This window comes from Cydia amplana, chromosome 4 (genome assembly GCF_948474715.1).
Source record: "Cydia amplana chromosome 4, ilCydAmpl1.1, whole genome shotgun sequence".
NCBI lineage: Eukaryota > Metazoa > Arthropoda > Insecta > Lepidoptera > Tortricidae > Cydia > Cydia amplana.
In genome coordinates this window covers 2,532,610-2,557,489 of record NC_086072.1, presented here as the reverse complement: position 1 = coordinate 2,557,489, position 24,880 = coordinate 2,532,610, and the positions used below count along the sequence as shown (strand labels likewise).

General features: G+C 37.6%; 2 protein-coding genes across 3 annotated transcripts in view; one reads left to right on the top strand and one right to left on the bottom strand.

Annotated features, from left to right (window-relative positions):
- The window catches only part of LOC134663067 (neurogenic protein big brain), a 158,881-nt gene that overhangs the window by 105,950 nt on the left and 28,051 nt on the right, over positions 1-24,880 (top strand). The gene's annotated exons all lie outside the window — the stretch shown is intronic.
- LOC134647439 (transient receptor potential channel pyrexia-like) lies at positions 1,667-4,850 on the bottom strand. Its single transcript, XM_063501787.1, has one exon. The coding sequence runs from the start codon at positions 4,616-4,618 to the stop codon at positions 1,667-1,669; it is 2,952 nt and encodes a 983-aa protein (XP_063357857.1). The 5' UTR covers positions 4,619-4,850.

Genomic DNA, 24,880 nt, shown 5'->3' with positions numbered 1-24,880 from the left:
CGACAAACTGAACGTAAACATTTTTTCTGTGCCTTAAAGGCCATTTCTCGGTCTGTAGAGTTTCCCCAGAATATTAAGCCGTATCTCAAAGTTGAGGTAACATAGGCCTGGTAGGCGGTTAGTACTGCTGTTTCATTGACAGTTTTAGCCAGGTTATATAAAGCATACGAAAATTTATTAAGTTTTGTACATATAATGTCTATCTGATCTTTCCAAGTCAATTTACTATCTAAACTTAACCCTCAAAATTCCGTCAAATCTGTCTCGTCAATAAGATGCTCTTTATATTTTACAGTGAGCTTTGGTAATTTATCAACTCTTTGTTTGAAGCTTAAGGTTTGTAATTATTTTATATTTACAAACTTTATCTTATGAACATCATAAGTAGTGTACATTTCTGATGGCAGTTAAGATTTTTCCTATACCCTTTACTAATAGCTATATATTTCCAAAAATATTATTTAGCCTATGCAACTTTTAACACTGATTTCGCAGTGAAAATCGATGATATAATTTTTTTTACTATTTTTCCTAGAAACGGCAAACAATATAACTTGTAATGGCAACTAATATAACTTGTAATTGCGGCGCACCGGGCGTGCGACGGACGTCCATTTTTGGAACTGACCATACTATTATATCATAAAGTTATGGCAGATAACCAGGGATAGGTACTTAATGTAATTTCTTTTCGACCTACCCTGGAAAATAATATTGTTCGCAAGATTTTTTCATTAATATTCAAGCTAAGATCCTAAAGAATTTATGTTATCGTATACATAATTTCTTTCCTAATGAAGGCAGCTTAAACCATTGTTGTATAAGGACGAAAAGAAATGCAAATGCTTGGCCCCGAAATCTGTTGTTTACATGATAAACAAAGCACCACAATGAACAAGAAACGGACGTGAACCTCTCGAATCTATAACGCTACGTTTACGTTTAATCTTTGGGGGGATTAAATTTCCCAAGGGAAAACGAATTGCTATCAGGGCTAAAGATTATCAATTAGGTATGTCAAACAAGGTAAACGATTTTCAATTAAGTAACAAAACATGTCGAATAAGAACTTGTCCACGGTCCTTTTGAATTTCAACAATAATGATCACCTAACTTATATTATAACAGACGCCTGAGTTTATAGGCCGATCAAGCTTTGTGAATTGAACGATAATAAAATTGTACGAGTAGCTCCTATTGGCTTGCGAAATTTATTGGAAGCATACTTGTAAGCAACGACCTCACATGTCGTGGGAAAATTGACAACTTTCATAGGACATCTTAATACTATTTCATAGCTGTCAGATGAGTAATATCTCTCGTGCCTCGTGCCGTGTATTAGGGCGGTGCAGTCATACACTGAGGGAATAACCGTCACACACCTTCGAACTGTCACAAATCGGCATTTGCATGTGTAAAGCTGATTGAAAAGTGTACTCTACTCGTATTTAATTTGTAAAAACTAAGTAGGTACTGTAAATCTACAGTTTTAATTGCACAATAAACACGGTTCTTGCTCGTGAACCTCTGCGGCACTTGATTACACATGTTAATGCCCAAAGGGATTTAAACATCTTAGTAGAAAGATAAAAAATAAGCAAAACAAACAATAATCTTAACGAATATTTTATTATCATATACTTATTAATAAAAACACTGTTTACACCTATTCGTAATCTTGTGTATTTTGTTGTAGTTTCTGAGCATCATAAGAAAAGAACACCGGGGATTCAGGGTACGCCGTAGAAGCAGTGTAGCACGACACGACCCGAGAGTCGACCTGACTCTTCATCAAGGTCTGCAAAAGCGAATGTTGCTCCATCAGCAAAGTATTCAGATGCCTCATCTCTTGGTCTATCTTCTTCAGATTAAACGTAGTCTGATCTAGCTTCTCATGCATGCCTTTAATTTCTATACTGACGTTTTGATCTGATGTATCACCTTTCTTGAGCTTTGAAGAATATTTGTTTTTGTGTAACACCTCTTGGACGGATTTTCCGCATTTCATTTTATTTAATTGGGCCAGTTCATAAGCGGCCATCATTATGTCGGTCGGCAGACGTTTCTCGCGAGGGTTCAACGCTTTGACGCTCATTATGACCTTGCCAGCCTCCGGAGACACCAGAGCTGTTCTGTACACATACTTGTGGAGCCATTTTGGCAACCAACGACTAAACATACCCATCTCGACGAAGAGAATCAGTTTCGTCTGTCGGACAAGCTTGGACAAACCAGCCGTCTTCCTTAATCCCTGGATGTCGTGGACTGCGATACCGACGAGCAAGTTCATTAGAATTATAGTCACAAACATGAGAAACAGAATGAAAATAATCTGTGACGATAGCTCGAATACTAACGGAGGATCATCTTTGTCGGGCTCGTTGATAAGAATATTCAAATTTAACTCTCCCACCATCATAGTCAATGTACTGATGAAACCCATTAATGGATTAGCGAACATCTCCTCATTAGGGAACACGACACAGAAGCAAATAGCGAACCCCATGAGTAAACAAATATACGCTAATAGCAGCTTCAGGAATTCCTTTAGTACCTTTTGATACATGGCCACGTAATCGCCGAACATCGGGAGCTGACCCATCATCAGCATCAAGTTCGTCCACGCTCCCAAAACAGCATAACCGCCAACATGATTCTGCCAACTGTAGTTTGTAGGGGGATTATACAGTGAAAATACTGACAATAAGACGAACCATTCCATCATGTTCTCAAAAGTGGTAAAGTACTGATAAATGCTGCAGTAACCAGTTATTCCTGTAAGCTTTCGAAAAATTTCGAAAACTGTTATCCCCATTAACACCCATCTTTCGAACTCTATCGGATTTTCCTCCAAAATGTCACCCAACAATGACTGTTTTTGACAAAGTTCATTCTTTACACCATATTTCGTTGTAAAATTACCTCTACAGGTAATGACTACGGCAGTTAGAGCGTAACTTGATAAAAATGTTACAAATAGGAAGCAAAAGATAAGTCTTGCCAAATAAAATTTTCTTATCTTTCCCCACTTCATAAACAAAAACGCAGAGCAGAGTGGGTGCAATAAAATGTCTTTCTGCCCTTCGTCGATCAAACTGTTCAAGTATGTAATCTCTCGAGGGTATGAGAACTTCAACAAACGTCCGAAGTCAAATTCTACTTCAACTTCTTCGTTAGCCGCTTTTGGAATACTGAGTGATATTCCGCTATCCAAATTATGTCTTAAAATAGCTAAAGACTTTGGAGTTTTTCTTGCGATTACACTTAATGCTGTTTGTCCTTTTTTCGATTTAGAAGTAACATCTGCGCCAAGATAGATCAAAGTCTCCACGCATTGTGTTAAACCATCATTTGCCGCCTTGTGTAGCGGAGATATGCCGTACTCATCTTTTTTATTGACTTGTGCCCCCCAACCTGCGAGCACTTCTATAATATCGCACGCGCGTTCCGAGTTGCTGAGTGCAGCGTGAAGAGCTGTCCGTTTTTCGTAATCCTCTGCGTTTGCATCAGCGTTACCATCTCTAAGTAACAATTCGACACACTCCAAACTTCCGCACATGGCAGCAAGATGTAACGCAGTAAAACCTTTGAAATTCTTTGTATAAGCCTTGGCACCTTCTGCTAACAGTATTTCTACGCATTCGTGGTAGCCTCTAGCGGCGGCCAGATGTAGTGCGGTGCATTCTTTGTCTCGCAGCTTTGTCAACCCATTTACGGGAATCTTGGTTGCTTTTAACAAGTATGTGAGACATCGTTGCGCGCCGAGGTCTGCCGCCAAATGTAATGCATTAAATCCACCTGAAGTCACGTAGCCTGGATCAACACCCTTATCTATAAACAGTTCCATGCACTCTATTGCATCGCACCTAACTGCACAATGGACGAGGTTATCTTCGCAGCCGGCTCTCTGTACGACTGCATGTAAGGAAGCGCCGCTTGCTATTAAAACTTCAGCTACTTCCACGGAATTTCCAAACGCAGCGCAGTGTAAGGGAGCGAAATATTTAGGGGTAAAGTCTGGATCGGCACCTTGAGAAATTAAGAACACTGCTGACCTCGCTGCGCCGCTAAAGGCAGCCAAGTGTAGAGCTGAGAGCCCCAGTGGTTCTGCCGAGTGTATATCTGCTCCAGCACTTAAAATGAGTGGCAGCAATTCGTCACGCGACAGAAATGCCGCCCATAACAATGTTAAATTCAATACGCCTTCCGGGGCAGATGTAATATGTTCCTCTATGTTATCTACGGTGACCAGACCACATTCCACATCGTCGAAGAATCTTCCAGCGCCCAAGGTAAAGGCGCGTCCACACAAGGCCCGCCTAATTGTTTCCGCAGTGAGCTTGGCTTCAGGGTCCGTGGGCAATACAACAAAATTATGGAACATATGCACCGCATCTTCGGCTGGCGGAGATGGTCCAACGAACAAGTAATCTTTAGATTTCTCTCGGGAAGCTTCAACTAGGTCGGGGTTTCGTAGGTATCTGTAGGATGTGTTGAGGGGAAATTCTTCATCTCGAACCCTGATACTGCTGGTGAGACGAGATCGCGTGGACATGCGGCTCGAGGAAACGGTAGAGGGGGTAGACCAAGCCATCTCGCGGTAACCGAAATTGTCCATGGCTCGTGTGCGACTGAGACGACGACGTCCGCCTTATCTGTTATCTCTGTTTATTTTAAGGCTTTGTGTTGATGTTTCTTTGACATGATAATTTATAACAATATTTTTATACTTCTTTGTGAGACGCTGTTGCGAGTTTTAATTAATGTGAATTTGATAAGTCTTGTTATCATTCTTGCTCTATTTGGCGAATAAAAAAGTAGCTAAAAAGAAGTAAGCAAATTATGAATAGCGTACCAACATTTCCTTATCGTTTTGACATTGCGGTTTGTCTTTCACCAACTTTGCACGTACACGTTTGTTACTTATATATGTAAATACCAAAAATTACGTTTTGTGTGATTCTGTAGACCTGCAGTGAGTCGACTAGTCGAGGGTTTTTGTACACTCGTTAATCACCACCATTGTTGGATTAATGAGGTGGAAAGGTGCAAGTCCCACTATCGGTCGACCAATCTTTTCCCTGTCTCACAAATCTAGCTAATATTTACTAGTAATCTTGATATTTTGCATTCTATCTATGGATTCTATGGTTTTCCGTTAGTTTAATTTTAGCTCTGACATCTTTTACATTGTTAGGTATTGAGATCTAGGGCTCCCGGTATCCGTGTTACACGCCGAAACAAATACCCGTGTTCTTAAGCCCGGCGGTACTAAGAACACGGTTTACACGGAACCGCCGGGATCCGGATACGTATCCAATAAACGTTCCCAAGACACGTTTCTCAGATACGTATCTCCGTTTACACGGGTACTTAACACCGGCCCGAACGGATCCGAAACAGGTTGACCCAATCAATGCTCTAGGTCTGGGTATGTAAGGTCTAATATTGAATGTTGACTTGGCGTTGGTTTGGCGTACGATTTTTTTTTAATTATTTGTAACTGTGTTGATATAACATATTTAGCCAACTATACAATATATTAATCGAAGTAGGTGTCCCTATCCTATATTGTTTACTATTTTTAATTTTAAACCTACTCGTCCCTAGTTTAAATTAAAACCTTATTTTTTTTACTATTATTGCTTTTAAGCTAACATATTCGTTATTAATTATTATAATTATATTTCAATCAAAGAAATACATTTCATACATGTATAATTGTGTAAGTAATATAGTTTCGTGAAGAATAGATGTGCAGACAAATACTACCTATATTAGTTAAAAATAACAGTTAAGAAAATAAGTATGAATTACTTCGTAGTTATTTCTTATTATTATCAATTTACTGCTGAGCGAAAACAGCAAATCTGCCAACGACGCAAAAAAAAGTACACACAAGCGGCATTCGAAACGGATTTCACGCGAGAACCTTATAAACCCATGCCACCTTGGTTACCTAGCGATTATATTGTTAAGAACATTAAGATAAATCTCAAAATTGGTAATCATTCATGTTCACTTGGGTCACTTTCACACGAGTGTTCAGGTAATAAATGCCGGCCGCTGGTGTTCCATTCATTAGAACGTGTTGTTTTCCAATACCCTTTTGTCTGATATCGCCGAAAACAAGTAGGTTCCCAAACCATTATCAGAACTGCCACAACCAATTATAAGCTTTATGTTGGTGTAAATAAGGTGAACACGTCTACACAAGAAATTGTAACAAATGCAGCGGCAGATACACACACATACATTGTTGGTAATATCAGTAATATGATTGACAATTGATTGAATTTTAATTATAATTATACTTATAGGACTTATATCTACAAATTTTTAAAAATATAAGAACTGTTTAATAATATGCAATTGGTAAGAATATTGTATGTATACCTACCAGATCATGTATGACCAGTTTTTATCGTACAGTCTTCTCTTTGTACTCTTTATTGCTTTTATTTTTTATTACTAGCACTTTATATTTATTGCTATCAAGTTATATAATAAACCCTAATAAAGTATTAGTATTTGAAGTCTTATATAAAATACTATTTTGATAGTAGCATGTAGGTATACCTACTGTATTTCTAAGTTTCTACTCTTATTGCAACATTGCAAGCAAAAACTACCTGCTCAGAAAACCGTTTATTGAATTTCGACTCTATGAACTACGAAATAAGGTTAAATATGACAGAAACTCCTGATGAATCTTTTGTCTATTCATTTGTAGCTCTTAAGTAACTACGCCGGTTCGTTCCTTCGCTACTCGTCAAGGACGTCTCCGGAGCCACGGGTAAATAAGATCCGTTTCTTCGAATACCCGTTTATCCGTGGGAACGGATCTTAATTAAACGTGCGGAACGGGCCAGAAAACCGTGTACGTGTTATTCGGAAACGGGTATTCGAAACGTGTAAACGAAACACGGACTCGACCGCGAGCCCTATTGAGATCAGACACTTAGCATACGAGTAGGCAGGTGATTTATAATGATCTCAATACTTCGATTGAAGAAAAAACCTACACATACTTGACAGTCATTGATTGATTTATAGCCATTAATGTTGCAATAAATATTACATTGATTGTGTATTAAGGGCGGTAAACAAAAATTTACAGCGTAAATTGAAGCCTGGGCCGGAAGCGAAGCGAAAATAAGGGAAACAAATAAAACTTCTCCCTAATTTATTTCGTATATTACAGCCCGAGGTCTAAATTTGGGATTTACAGACTGCATCGCCTACGTGCAATGACACCTTTCACGAGCAAGTGTGATGAAAAAACTGTTTACACCCGTACAATCGCGGTAACCGGCGGACCTAACGACAAAGCACATAAAATAGAGCAGCGGACCAAGTATCAAGCCTTGTGGAACTCTTCGTTAGGTACTTGTAATCTATAAATCAGCGAGTTTTTCACATAAAGGCTGAGCACTGGCATCGATTAGGGACCTCAAGCGATGGGATCAACCCTTCCAGCGAGATCTGCTGCGTAACGAATGGCTGCATTAGCGGCGACACGTCTTACGCGACATCCGTCATCATTAGACACACATTTTTTTTATGGAATTTAATTATTATATTTTGTCCTATAATTCAATATGTTGTCGTCATCGTCGTCAAATGGTACTTATATCAGTTATAGCATACAGGAAGGCCAAGTCAGTCTACTTAATACCTTAATTTAAAACCAATTTGATAACCTATTTGTTTGCCGGGCGTACCAAATTCAACAGAAATGTCTGTTTTTAGGGTTCCGTAGCCAAATGGCAAAAAACGGAACCCTTATAGATTCGTCATGTCTGTCTGTCTGTCTGTCTGTCTGTCTGTCTGTCTGTCTGTCTGTCTGTCCGTCTGTCTGTCCGTCCGTATGTCACAGCCACTTTTCTCCGAAACTATAAGAACTATACTGTTGAAACTTGGTAAGTAGATGTATTCTGTGAACCGCATAAGGATTTTCACACAAAAATAGAAAAAAGACAATAAATTTTTGGGGTTCCCCATACTTCGAACTGAAACTCAAAAATTTTTTTTTCATCAAACCCATACGTGTGGGGTATCTATAGATAGGTCTTCAAAAATGATATTGAGGTTTCTAATATCATTTTTTTCTAAACTGAATAGTTTGCGCGAGAGACACTTCCAAAGTGGTAAAATGTGTGTCCCCCCCCCCCCCCCTGTAACTTCTAAAATAAGAGAATGATAAAACTAAAAAAAATATATGATGTACATTACCATGTAAACTTCCACCGAAAATTGGTTTGAACGAGATCTAGTAAGTAGTTTTTTTTTTATACGTTATAAATCGCCTAAATACGGAACCCTTCATGGGCGAGTCCGACTCGCACTTGGCCGCTTTTTTAGGGATTTCGGTACAAATTTGAGGCACTTTTACTGTGTATTTTAGCTTGTATTCATTCAACTTATTTGTTTGTCGAGTAAAATTTGTTATTATTTAAATAATTTATGTACCTATACATACAGTGTGTAAGTCTAATACGGGCAATAAATTAAACCAGATATAAAATTTACCCGTCTTATCATTAATTAAAATGTTTTTTTAAGTTACACTTAATTATGACCCCGTGATTAATTTTTTCCACATGTACCGAGCAGCAATATACTGCAAACATTAAGAAACAGAAGATGACATGACATTACTAGATACGAGCTTTTTATAGTAACTGCCAACAAGCGTTGACAGTTACTTTAAAAAGCTCGTATCCCGTAACTTGTGTGGTGTATTACATTGCGGGCCGAATTATTTTGTATGGTTAAAATTTTCAATGCATTTCTAAGTAAAATCTATCTCAATATACTTTTTAGGTCCTATGCTAACCACCGTTTAAATATTCGCCCGTATTGGATTTACACACTGTATACCTACTTCCTGCCTTCAAGTAATCTAGCGTTTTCAATAAAAACACTTCTAATACCAGTCACGACTTACTAAGCGCTTCACAATAATAGCTTAAGCTAAAGATTGATTCGATTTAGATTTCTTTATTTCACGATAAAAATTACACTAACTTTGCTACATTCGTTAAAATATGTTTATCTTCTCATCATGGTCGTCAAACATTACATTATAACAAGATCAAAACCATATCAAATCTGTTAATCAGAATCGGCGTCCTGAACCGATCCTGCTTTAAAATTCCGCTCAAGCTAAATTCTAAATTAAATTCATAAGTAACCATCAAAACTGAATCAGTGACAGAAGTTAATGGCAAATTCATTGGCGCTCCGAGCGCAGCCCGCATGGGAACAACGGCTTTAATTGAAATATCCTGAACGCTCTGAATTAATACTAATTTGTTCTTTGATTGGTTAATGTATAATAAATTGGTTGTCTTCTCTCGATGGCAATGTAAATCTTTTGTTCCGGTCATATTTAAGTAGAAAATACCTACCGCAATGTTGATATATCTAAATTACATTAACGAACGAGATTTTCACATTAGGTAGGTAGGTATATTTAAGTATTCAGTCAACGAACCTACAATTTGCAGTAGTTTATTTAGTTTATTTATAATTATGGAAGTGACACAAAATAATAAGCATGTAAGCAGACGGACTTTTACTACTTCTTTTAAGAGGATATCGATACGGTACTACGATTGTATGCAGAAGCAGTAAATAGTCCACTTACCTCTTAACCACGCTAGTTTTATTATTATACAGTATCTAAACCAAAGAGAAGCATATAACACTATTTAGATCAGAAATATGTACATTAGCATGATGGTACCTGCTTATTCTATTTACATTACGCGAATTTTACCGCAAATAAGATACCTTATCTATTTTTTGCCTCATATCGGATCGGATATGTCGGAATCGTGGGCGTATCATACTATCAGGAGCACATCAGGACCTTCAATCATGGATGGCGAGCCCTCGTGAATGAAATGCGTTATTCAACTCAGTCTTTACTGGATAAGACTGATTACAAATCATAGCACACGTTACACTTCTTATTCAAAGCAAACCAGTGGATTAGACCCAGGAACCGTCACAGACGTCATCTTCTCCCGTTCTTTCTCATCGAGTTCTCCCCTGATGATTGATTGACAGCATGACTTCAACTGTTCTGGATTTCATTTGTTTTTGACAGCGCACTCTATGACGCCTTGGCGGAACTGCGCCGAATGCCACTCAGGTGTACACATAACACCCTAGTTTGCTCTATTTGTCAAAGATTGCGTGATGAAACGCCTCTTGAAGGCAATAGATGGCACATTTCAGCCATTCTCCGACATATATATATACTGTAATCTTTTAGCTACTTTCGCTAGAAACGTAATTCGTAATTGTTATCCTCATTTCTCAGTTTCAGTATTTGTGCACCTTGTTCGCATTACGTCTGCGCGGTAAATATTGGCCGGCGTTATCAGGGTCGAACAAACGGCTGATAAGTCGACAGTCCGTCATCTCATCTCCGCCCGAATGCAGTTCCGAAGGCTTACCTACTTTGAGGCAAAGTCTTAGGCGCTCCAGTGTAAGTGGGCAATTTTTTAGCCTTTAATATAATATTTTAGCTGCTTTTCAATACTTAATTCGTAACTGTTATCCTCATTTCTCAGTATTCAGTTGGGAGAACCTCGTCCGCCCTACGTTTGCGTTTTTCAAACATACAAAATACCTGCTGAATGTTATAGGTACCTAAATGTGAACTAACTTTCTGTATATTTGTCAACTCTGTACGCTTAAAACCGCTGAACCGATTTAGATGATATTTGGTATGGAGACAGGTTGAGTCCTAGAGAAGGACAGTATATCTATTTATAGGATATATTTAACATTGAAATCATTATTCCCCACAGATGAAGTCGCGGGCAGAAGCTATTAGTAAAAATTAAGAAAATTAATTGTTATTCGAAATGATTATTTATTAGGTATATTTGATTAATGATGAGGAAATGGATATTTCGATGTATGTACTTCTTTTTTTTTGACATTTAGATTTTATTCTATTAATTCTAGACTAATATTTTTTATACAATTTTTTTTTATGTTTGACGATCTTTTTGTGAAATTCTTAGTGTTAAATTTGATTTGTATGATAATCCAATGTTATTATGGAATAATATTAACATCAATAAATTGCTCTGATAATATTAGATTAAGATAATATGTACATATGTAATACCTGATTACTATTCATAAGTGCTTGTTGCTAGGCCTACATGAATAAAGTATATTTTAAATTTGAATTTGAATAAAGAATGATCCTGAAGAGATAAACCAAGCAGATTTTGTGTAAGAGAAACCTGAGTTCTAAGATAATAAAAATAAAAAGCGGCCAAGTGCGAGTCGGACTCGCCCATGAAGGGTTCCGTATTTAGGCGATTTATGACGTATTAAAAAAAAACTACTTGCTAGATCTCGTTCAAACCAATTTTCGGTGGAAGTTTACATGGTAATGTACATCATCTGGCGCTCTCCAGTGCGTGAGCATTTATTACAGTGCATGATTTATATTAAAGAAAATAAAAATAAAAAACTTTTTTCTTCGCGCTATTCTACTAACACTGAATTATGGCCAATCAAGTTGTGAAATGGGCCTGCTGTCCATCGACTGACACAAATGAAAAGTTCGTACAATGTGGTCTGTGTAAGAAAGGCTTTCATTATACATGCCTAGGTCTTGACTTGTCTTCTGAACTGACTGACTGGATATGCCCCATATGCGCAGCAACGTCTAAAGTAAAAAAAGACGACCAAACTCCGATAAGATTCAACACCAGCGCTTGTGTGCGCACTGGAAAGAGACCTGCATTACAGTCCCCACCGGGTGTATCAGAGGCACCGATTACAGAACAGGGCATACGTACAATTGTAGAGGAGGTAATGGAGAACCAATTTGAGATATTAATGGCAAAATTTACGTTGAGCATGGGGGCGATTTTAAACAGAGAATTAAAAACAATGCGAGATGAGATAAAGGGGATTAATGATTCTGTAACTTTTATGAACCTTCAGTACGAGGATATAAAAAAAGAGAACAAAGAAGATAAAAAAAGAATTAGGGAACTGCAGGACCAGAATAATAAAATGTCAGCTACCTTACAAGATATGACAGGCCGTCTTAATTACTTAGAACAACAGAGTCGGGCCAGCAACGTCGAGATACAGTGTGTACCCCAAAAAAGTAACGAAAATTTAATCAAAATTGTTATGGACTTAGGGAAGGTTGTAAAAAGCGAGGTAAAAGAAGTAGACGTCTCTCACTGCACGCGCGTCATGAAGTCAAATAACAACAATAACCGACCTAAATCCATTATTGTGCAATTTAATACACCCAGACTTCGAGACTCATTCTTAGCTGCAGCGATTAACTTCAACAAATCTAAACCTGTTTCCGAAAAATTGAACACGTCACACATGGGATTTGTGGGTGAGAAATCCCCGATATACATTATGGAACATTTGAGCCTCGCAAACAAGGCACTTCATGCGACAACTCGAATAAAAGCAAAGGAGAAGGGATATAAGCATGTCTGGGTGAGAGGAGGCCGCGTCTTTGTGAGAAAATCTGACGTTTCCGAATATATACTGATTAGAGATATGGACTCTTTAAATAAGATAGTTTAAGATACCTAGCAAGCTGATTTGTTGTAACTATTTTAAAATTCTCGAACATTAATATATATTATCAAAACATAGGTGGTCTTAGGACCAAAACCCATAGTATTTATACCAATGTCTGTTGTTCTAATTATGATGTTATAGTTTGGACTGAAACCTGGCTAAACAAAAATGTTTCGTCACATGAACTTTTTGATGACCGCTATACTGTATTCAGGAGGGATCGAGAGTCAACCGGCTTTCATAGTTGTAAGGAGGGTGGTGGTGTTCTTGTAGCAATATTGAAAAGGTTCGCGCCTGTTAGAATGTATAGTTGGGAAACAAACTGTGAAGATCTATGGGTCACTCTCGATCTCCCCATGCATAACTCATGTGCCAGTACTAAAATTGCCTTATGTGCCGTATACTTACCTCCACCTGTTGTAAAAACAACCTTAGACTATTTCCTCTCAAACTGTAATGAGGTCATGGAGTCAATTGATAGCTCGACTATTCTTATAGGAGACTTTAATCTAGGACGCATAAACTGGGCACAACCGAATAATCAGCAATCGCTTAACGTTAGTTTGTCCTTAACAGAAGAGATGCTAATCGATTTTGCAAATCTAAATAACCTTGTTCAGAGTAATGGCATTCTTAATAATTTCGGCAAAACACTCGACCTGGTTTTGACAGATATTATATCTACATCTGTTTCCAATGCTTGTGATATTCTTTCCAATCCAGGCTCTCATCATCCGCCCATTGTTATCACTATTCCCTTAATCGAGACCAATAGTTTAAAGAGCAACAACCTTCATTTGATTCCAAACTTTCGTAAAGCTGATTATGACAGCATAAATAAATATTTAGATCGTCAAAACTGGGATGAATTATTTGGACAATGTGACGATGTTAATGAAATGGTATCAACGTTCTATGAAGTACTTAACGATGCAATTATGTTACTGGTCCCTTTTTCTAAAAAAAAACATTCGAATACATATCCAATTTGGTTTAATCGTACTCTTATAAAACTATTAAAAGAAAAAAATAAAGCAAGAAAACGTTACAAAAAATTTAATAATCCGCGAGACCTAATTGAATTTAAGTTACTAAGAAAAAGATGTGACACTTATGCAATCTCTTGCTATAATTCTTATATTTCTCACGTTGAGAATAATATACATAATAATCCAAAATATTTCTGGTCCTTCATAAAAGCAAAACGAGGAGGTGTGAGTAGCTTTCCTGCTTCGATGACAGATGGGGTTACTGTAAGCTCGGAAGGATCAGAGATTTGTAATTTATTTGCTCAATACTTTTCATCAGTTTACAGGGAGGATGACAGCAATAACTTTAATATGGCCGGTGTCATAAGATCATCTGAATGTCTTAATAACGTAACATTAAATCTTGACTCGATCAATAAAAAACTGAAACACCTTGATGCTGCTAAAGGGGCTGGCCCTGACGGCATCCCCCCATTTTTTATATCTAATTGCTCAAAAACATTATCTTATCCGTTATATATTATTTATCGTGAATCGCTTGTAACTGGTATTTTTCCAGATATATGGAAAAGGGCTAAAGTTATCCCAATACACAAGGCCGAGGATATTAGTGTAGTAAAGAATTATAGACCTATATCTATACTTTCTACTTTTGCCAAAATCTTCGAATCCCTTATCTGTCCTTTTATTCAATGTCACTTCAAACAGTATATAACTGAACACCAACATGGTTTTGTCCCTGCGCGGTCAACTTTCACCAATCTTGCCTCCTTCTCTGAGCTTGTCACTAAGGCTGTTGATATTAATAAGCAGATCGACGTCATCTATACCGACTTTAGCAAGGCATTTGACCGAGTTTCTCATATGGTCTTGATTCAGAAGCTTTCTTCCTACGGCGTCACGGGTCCTTTACTAAAATGGATTGAGTCATATCTCCATAATCGATCATTTTATGTAGTTATTAATGGTTTCTCTTCTCAGACTTATAATATCCCTTCAGGTGTTCCACAAGGCTCCCACCTTGGTCCTATATTATTCAATATATTTATTAATGATTTGCCCGCCCAATTTCATCACTCCATCCCGTTCATGTATGCAGACGATCTCAAATTTGCTAGAGTGGTAACTTGTCCTTCCGATGTCGCCCTTCTCCAGGATGACATTGAAAGGCTTAGTAAATGGTGTTCAGAAAATGGTATGTCTCTTAATGCCAAAAAATGCTCCTCTATTAGTTTTACTCGTAAGATCAATATAGTTTCTTCGTCATATCATATCGCTGGTGAATGTCTTCCTAAAGTGCAAACCATACGTGACCTAGGAATTATCTTTGATACAAAACTTACATTCGTTCCTCACATCGATGCAATAGTAAAAAAAGCTTCATGTATGTTAGGATTCGTCATAAGAAATGGAAAGGTATTTCGTAGGATACAAACCAAAAAACTTCTCTATTATAGTCTAGTATGTAGTCACCTAGAGTATGGTAGTATCGTCTGGCGACCACATTATGCAACTCATTGTCTTCGGATTGAAAGATTGCAAAAAAGATTTATGTGGCACCTTGCTCGATCGGTAGGTCTTGCGAAAAGATCTTTCTCTTATAAGGATAGGTTAAAACTTTTTAAAATGTTATCTCTTGAGAACCGTAGAGATTTACTAGATTTAAAATTTCTCACTAAGCTTATAAGAAACAGTATAGATTGTCCACAACTCTTGAGTAGCTTTCGTTTCTCTGTACCTAGAAGAATACCGCGTTTTGCTATCAAACCAATGTCTCGCCCTCAGCGCCGAACTGTGTTAGGGTCAAACTCCCCAGTACCACGCTTGAGCAATTTACTCAATAGATATAGTAACAGGTTTGATGTTCACTTTGACTCTCTGACAAAAATTAGAAATTTATTCATTAGTAGTTAGTATATTTAGTTTTAATTCCATATTTAGTTATATACCTACTTAACCAGTCTACATCGTGGTTGCGCTTTGCTCCTTATTCTATAGTAATAAGGTGTTCAAATGTGGCTTTGTTGTTGAATTTGCTTTTTTAATTTTTGCATGTGGTGTTTACCAGTAATTAGTTATACATTCAGCATGTTATTTAAGTTTGTATTGATGTACTTAAGCCTCAATGTAATAACTGTTGGTGAACCTTAAAATAAAATAAAATAAAATAAAAAATATATTTTTTTTAGTTTTATCATTCTCTTATTTTAGAAGTTACAGGGGAGGGGGACACATTTTACCACTTTGGAAGTGTCTCTCGCGCAAACTATTCAGTTTAGAAAAAAATGATATTAGAAACCTCAATATCATTTTTGAAGACCTATCCATAGATACCCCACACGTATGGGTTTGATGAAAAAAAAAATTTTGAGTTTCAGTTCGAAGTATGGGGAACCCCAAAAATTTATTGTTTTTTTTCTATTTTTGTGTGAAAATCTTAATGCGGTTCACAGAATACATCTACTTACCAAGTTTCAACAGTATAGTTCTTATAGTTTCGGAGAAAAGTGGCTGTGACATACGGACGGACAGACAGACGGACAGACGGACAGACAGACAGACAGACAGACATGACGAATCTATAAGGGTTCCGTTTTTTGCCATTTGGCTACGGAACCCTAAAAACAGTTCGAAGGTCGCTAGTCCATAGTTGCTACGGATTTTGAAGATCACGAAGAAACAATTTGAAGAAACGATTTTCGGTGTAAAAGGCCCACATTTCACCGAGGACTAGAGCCACTCGCGCTCGCAGCATTGGGAACATAGTGCCTGCTCAGGAAATTAAACCCAGGCTAGCTACTGTTATTATTCTCCACCTTGTTCGCTGTGCACACAAACAAAACGGTAACACGTGAGCACATAGTTCAGCCACTATTACTAGTAACAGATAAGTGGAACATCTAGCGCAGTAGTATGGTTTGTCTAATAGGTACATAAGTATGTACATACTATCAAAGGTCAATGATTGTAATATTTGTAATAGAAATGTAAAATAACACTTTAAACTCTCACGTTTTGTACACATATCTAATTACACGAACGGGTCTACCGCGATATAGTAATACAATGAAACTATATCGCGGTAGACCCGTTTGTGTAATTAAATAGATGTGTAAAGTCTAAGATATATTCAAGCTTCAAATTTGACGGCTAGTATAAAATTTATTATTTAATAGCGTTATAGGTACGGTTACGTAAATATTATACAGTAACTCCGTTTGACAATTTCAGCTAATACAAAATACTTTCGTCTGGCGGTACATGGGCTGTATACGGCGCCTTCTTCTTCAGCTACTTATCACACTCGCATTGCAATCAATGAATTTTTGTTATGAGTTTTATTGACTTAGTACCTACTAAGTACTGTAAGATTGTATACTTATGTAACAATTTTCCAATGAACAAACACTTTTCTTGTCGGCGGCGAGAAACGATAAAATCTGCCATTACACCTTCGCGTTCCATATTGAGAACACGTTAACATAATGAAAACAGGGAAGTAAGAAGTTCGAAATATCTCTACCTACGTATGCAAGTACCTGCTGTAAAACCTGCTTTAAGAAGATTCTGAGGGGACCAAGACTCGTATGAAGCGGTAAAGTGAATTAACCAATAAAAAAAAATGAATCAGACATGTTGCAGAAACTAGTGTTAAATGCCGTATTACTCGTCAAATCGTATTACCCTGGTTTTACTGTAATATTTTACAAATAGAAGCAAACAGCACACTTACACCTTGTAGCATTATTAATATCACATTTAAGCCAAATAAATATCACTACAATACGAGAAAATTGGCTTTTGGCGTTTGTCATCTTGACTAGTCCTCCAGCACTTTACTCTATGTGATTAAGTACTTATAATTACTTTACGTTAGTTTGTAATTTTGTTTAGGTCTTTTACAATTATAAAATGGGAGGAAAGAATTAAGAAAATTTAGCGTACTTTCCTTACATCAGTGCGGTTTTCTAAGATGGCTGCTTGTATTTTACGGCCCTATTGTGTGGACTGTAATGCTCCGAGGAAATGTATGTGTTTGTTTCGCATGTTATTATAACCCGAACAAACATGTTGGTACTACAGTATAAACATTTTGTAATACTGAAGTTGACATTGTTATACACACAACATGTTACCACTAATTTAGTGGATTCTAGGTAATAGTTAGGCTACCTACGTGTTAGTTTTATGTTAATTTCAATCTCCGTAGCGTATCACAGCGTAGTCATTTCTCTCTATCCTATCACTCCACTCTTGCATACTAGTGACAGTGACAGTTGCGTTTCGTTCGCTACGGAGCGTTAACGATTGCACGTTATATGTACATAAATGCAATAGGCATAGATGAGTTGGTAGATAGATACAAATCTTCCTACAAAATTAAATTGATGTATCATGTCGGTAGTAAACAAGCATACAATACAGGTGGTTCGCTAATTACGTAGCCTATGGTCGTCTGTAACTCCAGAGGCGTCAAATGCACGTCACGTTAAAAATCTGTAAGTACACTACTTTTAGTAAAGAACTCAACCCTATACTGTACGCAATAGACTAGGAATCCTCTAGACTGAGTTTAGAGCAATTATTTCATGAAACCGATGCTGCCAAAAATACGGGGGTGCGGGGGGACGAGGTGAGCGAATCCCGTGCCGTGATTGGTCCGTTCAAAGACACGAATCAATCACGGCACGGGATTGACTCGAAGATGGAGTAAAACTACCGTATAAGTGGCAGAGGGGGTAGCGTTACTATGCTCAGTCTAGAGGATGTCTTGTCTGTGACTGTACGTATACGTTCGAGTATCTACCTACAGATGTAGTGCATAATTGTTTTCAATCGTACTTTCTCGGAAACGTTATTAGTATTTGTCATGCTACTTCAGTCAACCTCAGTAGTACTCAGTACTTTTTGTACCGAGACCATAGAGAAAAAAATACATAGAGTGCTACATCAGTTTTAGTACCAAAAACTACTATTAGCATCTAGCATCGAGTAGCGGAACTATCAGTACTGCTACTTGACAATAGATGTAGCCACCGACCGGAAAGTCTTATGCTAGTTATGCTGTTAAGATAAGACTTTCCGGTCGGTGCTACATCTATTGTCAAGTAGCAGTACTTATAGTTCCGCTACTCGATGCTAGATGTAGACACTGAAATTAATTGTCTGAACTGATGTATGGAGTGAGCACTCTATGTATTTTTTTCTCTATGACCGAGACTGACTGAAATAGCAAGACACGTTCGTACAGTCAGCAGCAGAAGTTGCTAAGCGAGCCAGGTGTTCAAAATCATCTTGAGGCGACTTTATTGTTAAGAGAATAAGAGCGTGTCAAGGTAATTTTGAACGCCCGCTTAGCAACTTCTGCTGCTGACTGTACGTTTCCGTGAAAATACGATGGAAAACAATTATGCACTAGGTATATATGTAATTATGTATTTATAAAAACCTTAACATGCAAAATTGTACTACCAATATGTCAGCTGTCACCGCAATAAGATACAAAAGATACAATGCCAATTATAATATAAATCACATGATTAGGCAACAATGTAAAATAATACCTATATTACAATATAGGTATATTAAACCATCTGCTACATTATTTTAGCAATGCAAGTATGTTAAAATAATAGGTTACGTACATTAAGACATAAGTTCACCGTAGATATACAATATACATAAAGGTAAACTGCAAAGTGAAACCGAAACTCCACACGCACCGTGTAGTACAAATATTCAATTTGAGACTTCACCGCTAATCGCCTTGCGGTTTCTGTGAGACGAAGCTCCCGAACCTCAAGTCATCATTGAATGACTTCAAATAGGTATATAACCAAAAAGTCCCGAATCTACCATGGAAAAATTGTACAACTTAAAGTGTACAACGATATGTCGCTGTTCGGTTTATTAGACGTTTTAAAATGACAATGGTATTTAAGCTACAGTTCCATTGTTTGTAACGACTTCTAAACTTCCGTTTGGCACATAATTTGAAGAAGTTATTGTGATCTTGCTTAATGCGATTTTGGGATAAAGCATTGATTTATTGAGTTCTCACACTCCGTGTTCCGCCAAAATTGACTTGGCAAAGTTTGGGGTTTGGCAGACTTTATCGGGAACGTCGAAAGATATGGATGGATGGAAAAGTTAAAGCAGAATGTTCATAATTAACCGCCTTAAAAAAAAAAGGAGGTTCTCAGTTTGACCCGTATGTATGTATGTATGTATGTATGTATGTATGTATGTATGTATGTATATTTGTTCGCGATTATCTCGCGTTTGGCTGAACCGATTTTGATGCGGTTTTCAGAAAAGTGTTTCTTACATTCTGGAGAAAGTTTTAGTATATAGATCTGAGCTGATGCTGAACCCGGGCTGTACCTAGTGGAACTCAGGTTTGGTGCAACATAGGCTCACGCTGTTTTGGTCATCCGACACGCCTTGATGAGCACTTGGGAGAGCAGTACCCAAGATAGAGCTGATGCTGAACCCTGGATGTACCTAGTGGAACTCGGGATGTACCTAGTGGAACTCAGGTTTGGTGCAACATAGGCCCACGCAGTTTTGGTCATCCGTCTCATCTTGATGAGCACTTGGGAGAGCAGTACCCAAGATAGAGCTGATGCACCAAACCACCCTGGCTGGCAGGGTTCACCCTGGCTGTACTTAGTGGAACTCAAGTTTGGTGCAACATAGGCCCACGTTATTTTGGCCATCCGTCACATCTTGATGAGCACTTGGGAGAGCAGTACCCAAGATAGAGCTGATGCTGAACCCTGGTTGTACCTAGTGGAACTCGGGTTTGGTGCAACATAGGCCCACGCTATTTTGGCCATCCGTCACATCTTGATGAGCACTTGGGAGAGCAGTACCCAAGATAGAGCTGATGCTGAACCCTGGTTGTACCTAGTGGAACTCAGGTTTGGTGCAACATAGGCCCACGCTATTTTGGTCATCCGTCACATCTTGATGAGCACTTGGGAGAGCAGTACCCAAGATAGAGCTGATGCTGAACCCTTGCTTTACCTAGTGGAACTCAGGTTTGGTGCAACATAGGCCAACGTTATTTTGGCCATCCGTCACATCTTGATGAGCACTTGGGAGAGCAGTACCCAAGATAGAGCTGATGCTGAACCCTTGCTGTACCTAGTGGAACTCAGGTTTGGTGCAACATAGGCCAACGCTATTTTGGCCATCCGTCACATCTTGATGAGCACTTGGGAGAGCAGTACCCAAGATAGAGCTGATGCACCAAACCACCCTGGCTGGCAGGGTTCACCCTGGCTGTACCTAGTGGAACTCAAGTTTGGTGCAACATAGGCCCACGTTATTTTGGCCATCCGTCACATCTTGATGAGCACTTGGGAGAGCAGTACCCAAGATAGAGCTGATGCTGAACCCTGGTTGTACCTAGTGGAACTCAGGTTTGGTGCAACATAGGCCCACGCTATTTTGGTCATCCGTCACATCTTGATGAGCACTTGGGAGAGCAGTACCCAAGATAGAGCTGATGCTGAACCCTTGCTGTACCTAGTGGAACTCAGGTTTGGTGCAACATAGGCCCACGCTATTTTGATAATCTGTCACATCTTGATGAGCACTTGGGAGAGCAGTACCCAAGATAGAGCTGATGCTGAACCCTTGCTGTACCTAGTGGAACTTAGGTTTGGTGCAACATAGGCACACTTTGTTTTGGTTAACCGATTTGTCGTCGTGTGCCTATGTTGCAGAGTTCCACTAGGTGGGTCGATGAACTTTTTTCTAACTGCCTTTAAAAAAAGGACGTTCTCAGTTTGACCCGTATGTATGTATGTGTGTATGTTTGTTCGTGATTATCTCGCGTTTGGCTGAACCGATTTTGATGCGGTTTTCAGAAAAGTGTTTGTTGTTGTACCAACAAATTTATGTTGCTAAAACGGATTTAGATAAAATAGTGGGAGTGGGAGTCGGACTCGGACTGGGACTGAGAATGGGAGTGGAAGTGGGAGCAATATACATACAAATCGTTTAGCACCACAACGTCATATTATGTTGTGTCGCGATTATCATCGAGTTAGGCCATCACCAACATTAGTATACTAAATGGAGAGCCTAACAAACTAGTATTTTAGCCCAAAACCTAAAATAAATGAAGGACCTACCTATCACTAAAAAGTAAAAAATAAAATAATATAAATAAAAAATAATTAAAAATAAACAAAAATAAAACCAAAATAAAATAACTTAATATAATATCTTTTTTAAAATAAAAAAATAAAATAAATAAAAAATAATAAAAAACTTAAAAATAACCAAAAAGAAAACCAAAACAAAATAACTTAATATAAATTCTTTTTTTAAAAAAAGGGAACCGCCTTCAAAAAACCAACCCACTGAAAAGCATAAAATAATTTTTATATGGTACCCCTATACATGTCCAGTCCCTATATCCCGTCGTAAAGCAAATTTCTGCTAAAAAGTAATTAATGCCTAATAACAAGAAAATTAATAATCATCCGGGTAATTACTTCGTTTTTGAAGTCGGTGCCAAACCAAAATTTTAGAGAACCGATATTTTAGGCAACGAAGAACGCTGCACGTACTTGCATTATAAATACATACTTAGTTTACTCATTAATTTAGTTCTTGTAGGTACTGGACATGTATAGGGGTACCATATAAAAATTATTTTATGCTTTTCCGTGGGTTGGTTTTTTGAAGGCGGTTCCCTTTTTTAAAAAAAGAATTTATATTAAGTTATTTTGTTTTGTTTTTCTTTTTGGTTATTTTTAAGTTTTTTATTATTTTTTATTTATTTTATTTTTCATAAATACGCTCTCTCACAAGTTAAGAATATTGGAACCTATTTTTTTTTTTACCTTAAAAGTATATTTTGTAATAGGTAGTGTCGTACAGGGATGTTGCGGATGCAGATTTTTTGACATCCGCGGATGCGGATGCGGATGCGGATATTTAAAGGCTCACATCCGCGGATGCGGATGCGGATGCGGATGTCAAGATTACGTACTTAAAAAACGTCAAATATTAATTTTTTAGTACTTTTTATTAAAAAAAAACGAAACGTTTAGTATTTGTGCAAGAATATAAGTGCGTTATATTTAATAAACAGTAACTTGGCCGACTCTTCAGGATCTATACTATTCTAGACGATATCGTTATAGGTAATGACGAAATTACTTAGCACTTACGCCGCCGCTAAGACGTTCCTGTACCGACTTATTCGACATCCGCATCCGCATAAGCTCCGCATCGATTTTATGCGGATGCGGATGCGGATGCGGATGTCGAAAATAATGCGGAAGTTCCGCGGTTGCGGATGCGGATGCGGATGTTCGCAACATCCCTGGTGTCGTAGTGTACTGTGTCACTACACCTTACACGCGACATTTCTACTGGCTTGTTTAGCTACGGGTGAATGGCGAATTATTGGCAATCGGGGCAATACACATAATGCGGGTCATAATGATATATCTGTCTGTCTGATACCTCTTAAACCACTGAACCAATTTAGATGAAATCTTGTTTAGAAGCCTGGGAAATGATAGTTTTCATAATAATTATTGTCATAATTCCACACGACAAAGTTTTGAAGTAGGCACTGCAGTCTCTTAAGAAAACCTCGGCAGCTAATATCTATAAAATAAACTTAAATAATAATTAATATGAGTCTTACCAAAACTAAAAAACAAAGACCGCAACTACTGTCAGGTATATAGAATGTTTTTAAAGGCGATAAATTTTCATATGATCCACAGAACATATCGCATTATAACAAGTGGCAACCCACAAAATAACACGCGAATAACACCATATGGCGATAAAATATTGCGACAATGCGAGTAATGCTCACGACATCGCGGTCCCTCCAGCAGACACCACTCGAATGCATTCACGCCTAAACAAACAAATAACTCACCTAACCTTTTACTAAAAATAGACTTTACATGGTTTGCAGAAGACTTAAAATGCAATGATTCGACGTTCGTTTTGATTAGGATTCGCAGTTTCTCACTGACATTTGTGTCAAAAGGGTTAACTATTAAACCAACGTTGTTTTTTTATGGTTCAAAGGCCAAAGGGCACGCCCGCTGTGCCGATTTTGTCTTTTTTTTGTCCTTTTTGCGGCCAAAAAAGGATTATTGTCGGGAATATTTGACGTCTATATTTCGCCGACCATTGTTGCTTTTGCGCAAATGGTCGGAATATTATTTTTATGTGGAAATATTATTTTATCCAACGACTCGCTTTACTTTTTACGGGACATGAAACATTTTTACTGACTTATCTATTCTTTTGTTAAGAAAATGCGAATGTAGAAGACTCTTACGTTAACTAGGTATGTATAACCTAAACAATACGCCTATAAGTCGAACAATACTATAAAATATAAATCCAAAATTCAACCATAAAATGGATCATCATTACTAGCTATTCAATTGTAAATAAAAAACGTGAAATAGAAAATAAATTACAACGCCCGCACTTGTTCCTCCATACATTAGCCGCTTTGACAAGCTCTTAAACCCCACCCTTATCTTCTACCGCATAAAGTTCAATTTACTTAATCCTAATCACTTTTAAATGGCCAGATTACAAGTGGCACTTTGGGACAATTGAATTTTAGGGTTTTCAAACAGTTCGGTTGCGATACCCTCTTGAATATATTTTTAACAAATGTCGCGGTGGATTACGAGTCACAAAGAGATATGGGTTTTTTATCTATTGAACCCAGATCGTTCAAAATTGTACTTTAATTCGATAGTAATAAGATCATTGATGAGCGCAATAAAAATAAGTGGATGGTTAATGGCGCGGGGAGGTGCGGGAACAACAGACCACTTTTAAAATGCAGCGGTAAATTAAATGTAATTGTTCTCTCGTTACCGAGGGGAGGGGACGGATGTGGGTTTTTTATCTCCCGTTTATGACTGATGCTGTTAGAAAGCTGCATATGGTTGGAATTGCTTTCGATGTTGAATGTCTTCCTGGTTTGATTGTTGTTGTCTGTGAAATAAACTGACTTTATTTATTTTTTAACAAACATTCCGTATTTAATATTGACGATATCGTGATTAGATTTTTTTAAATAAACCTCGTCAAATAAAAATGTTACAAAGTTATTCAAATATAGAAAAATATTATATAGGTAAATTAACATATTTCAAGTTATTAATATGTTGCGTGAATTATTTTACAATTGTGTTACATTCGATATAGGTACTGCATGCTGGCATTTGAAACCTTTTTATGCGATTTCAATATGTTATGCTTAAGGTATATTGATTTAGTAAGCG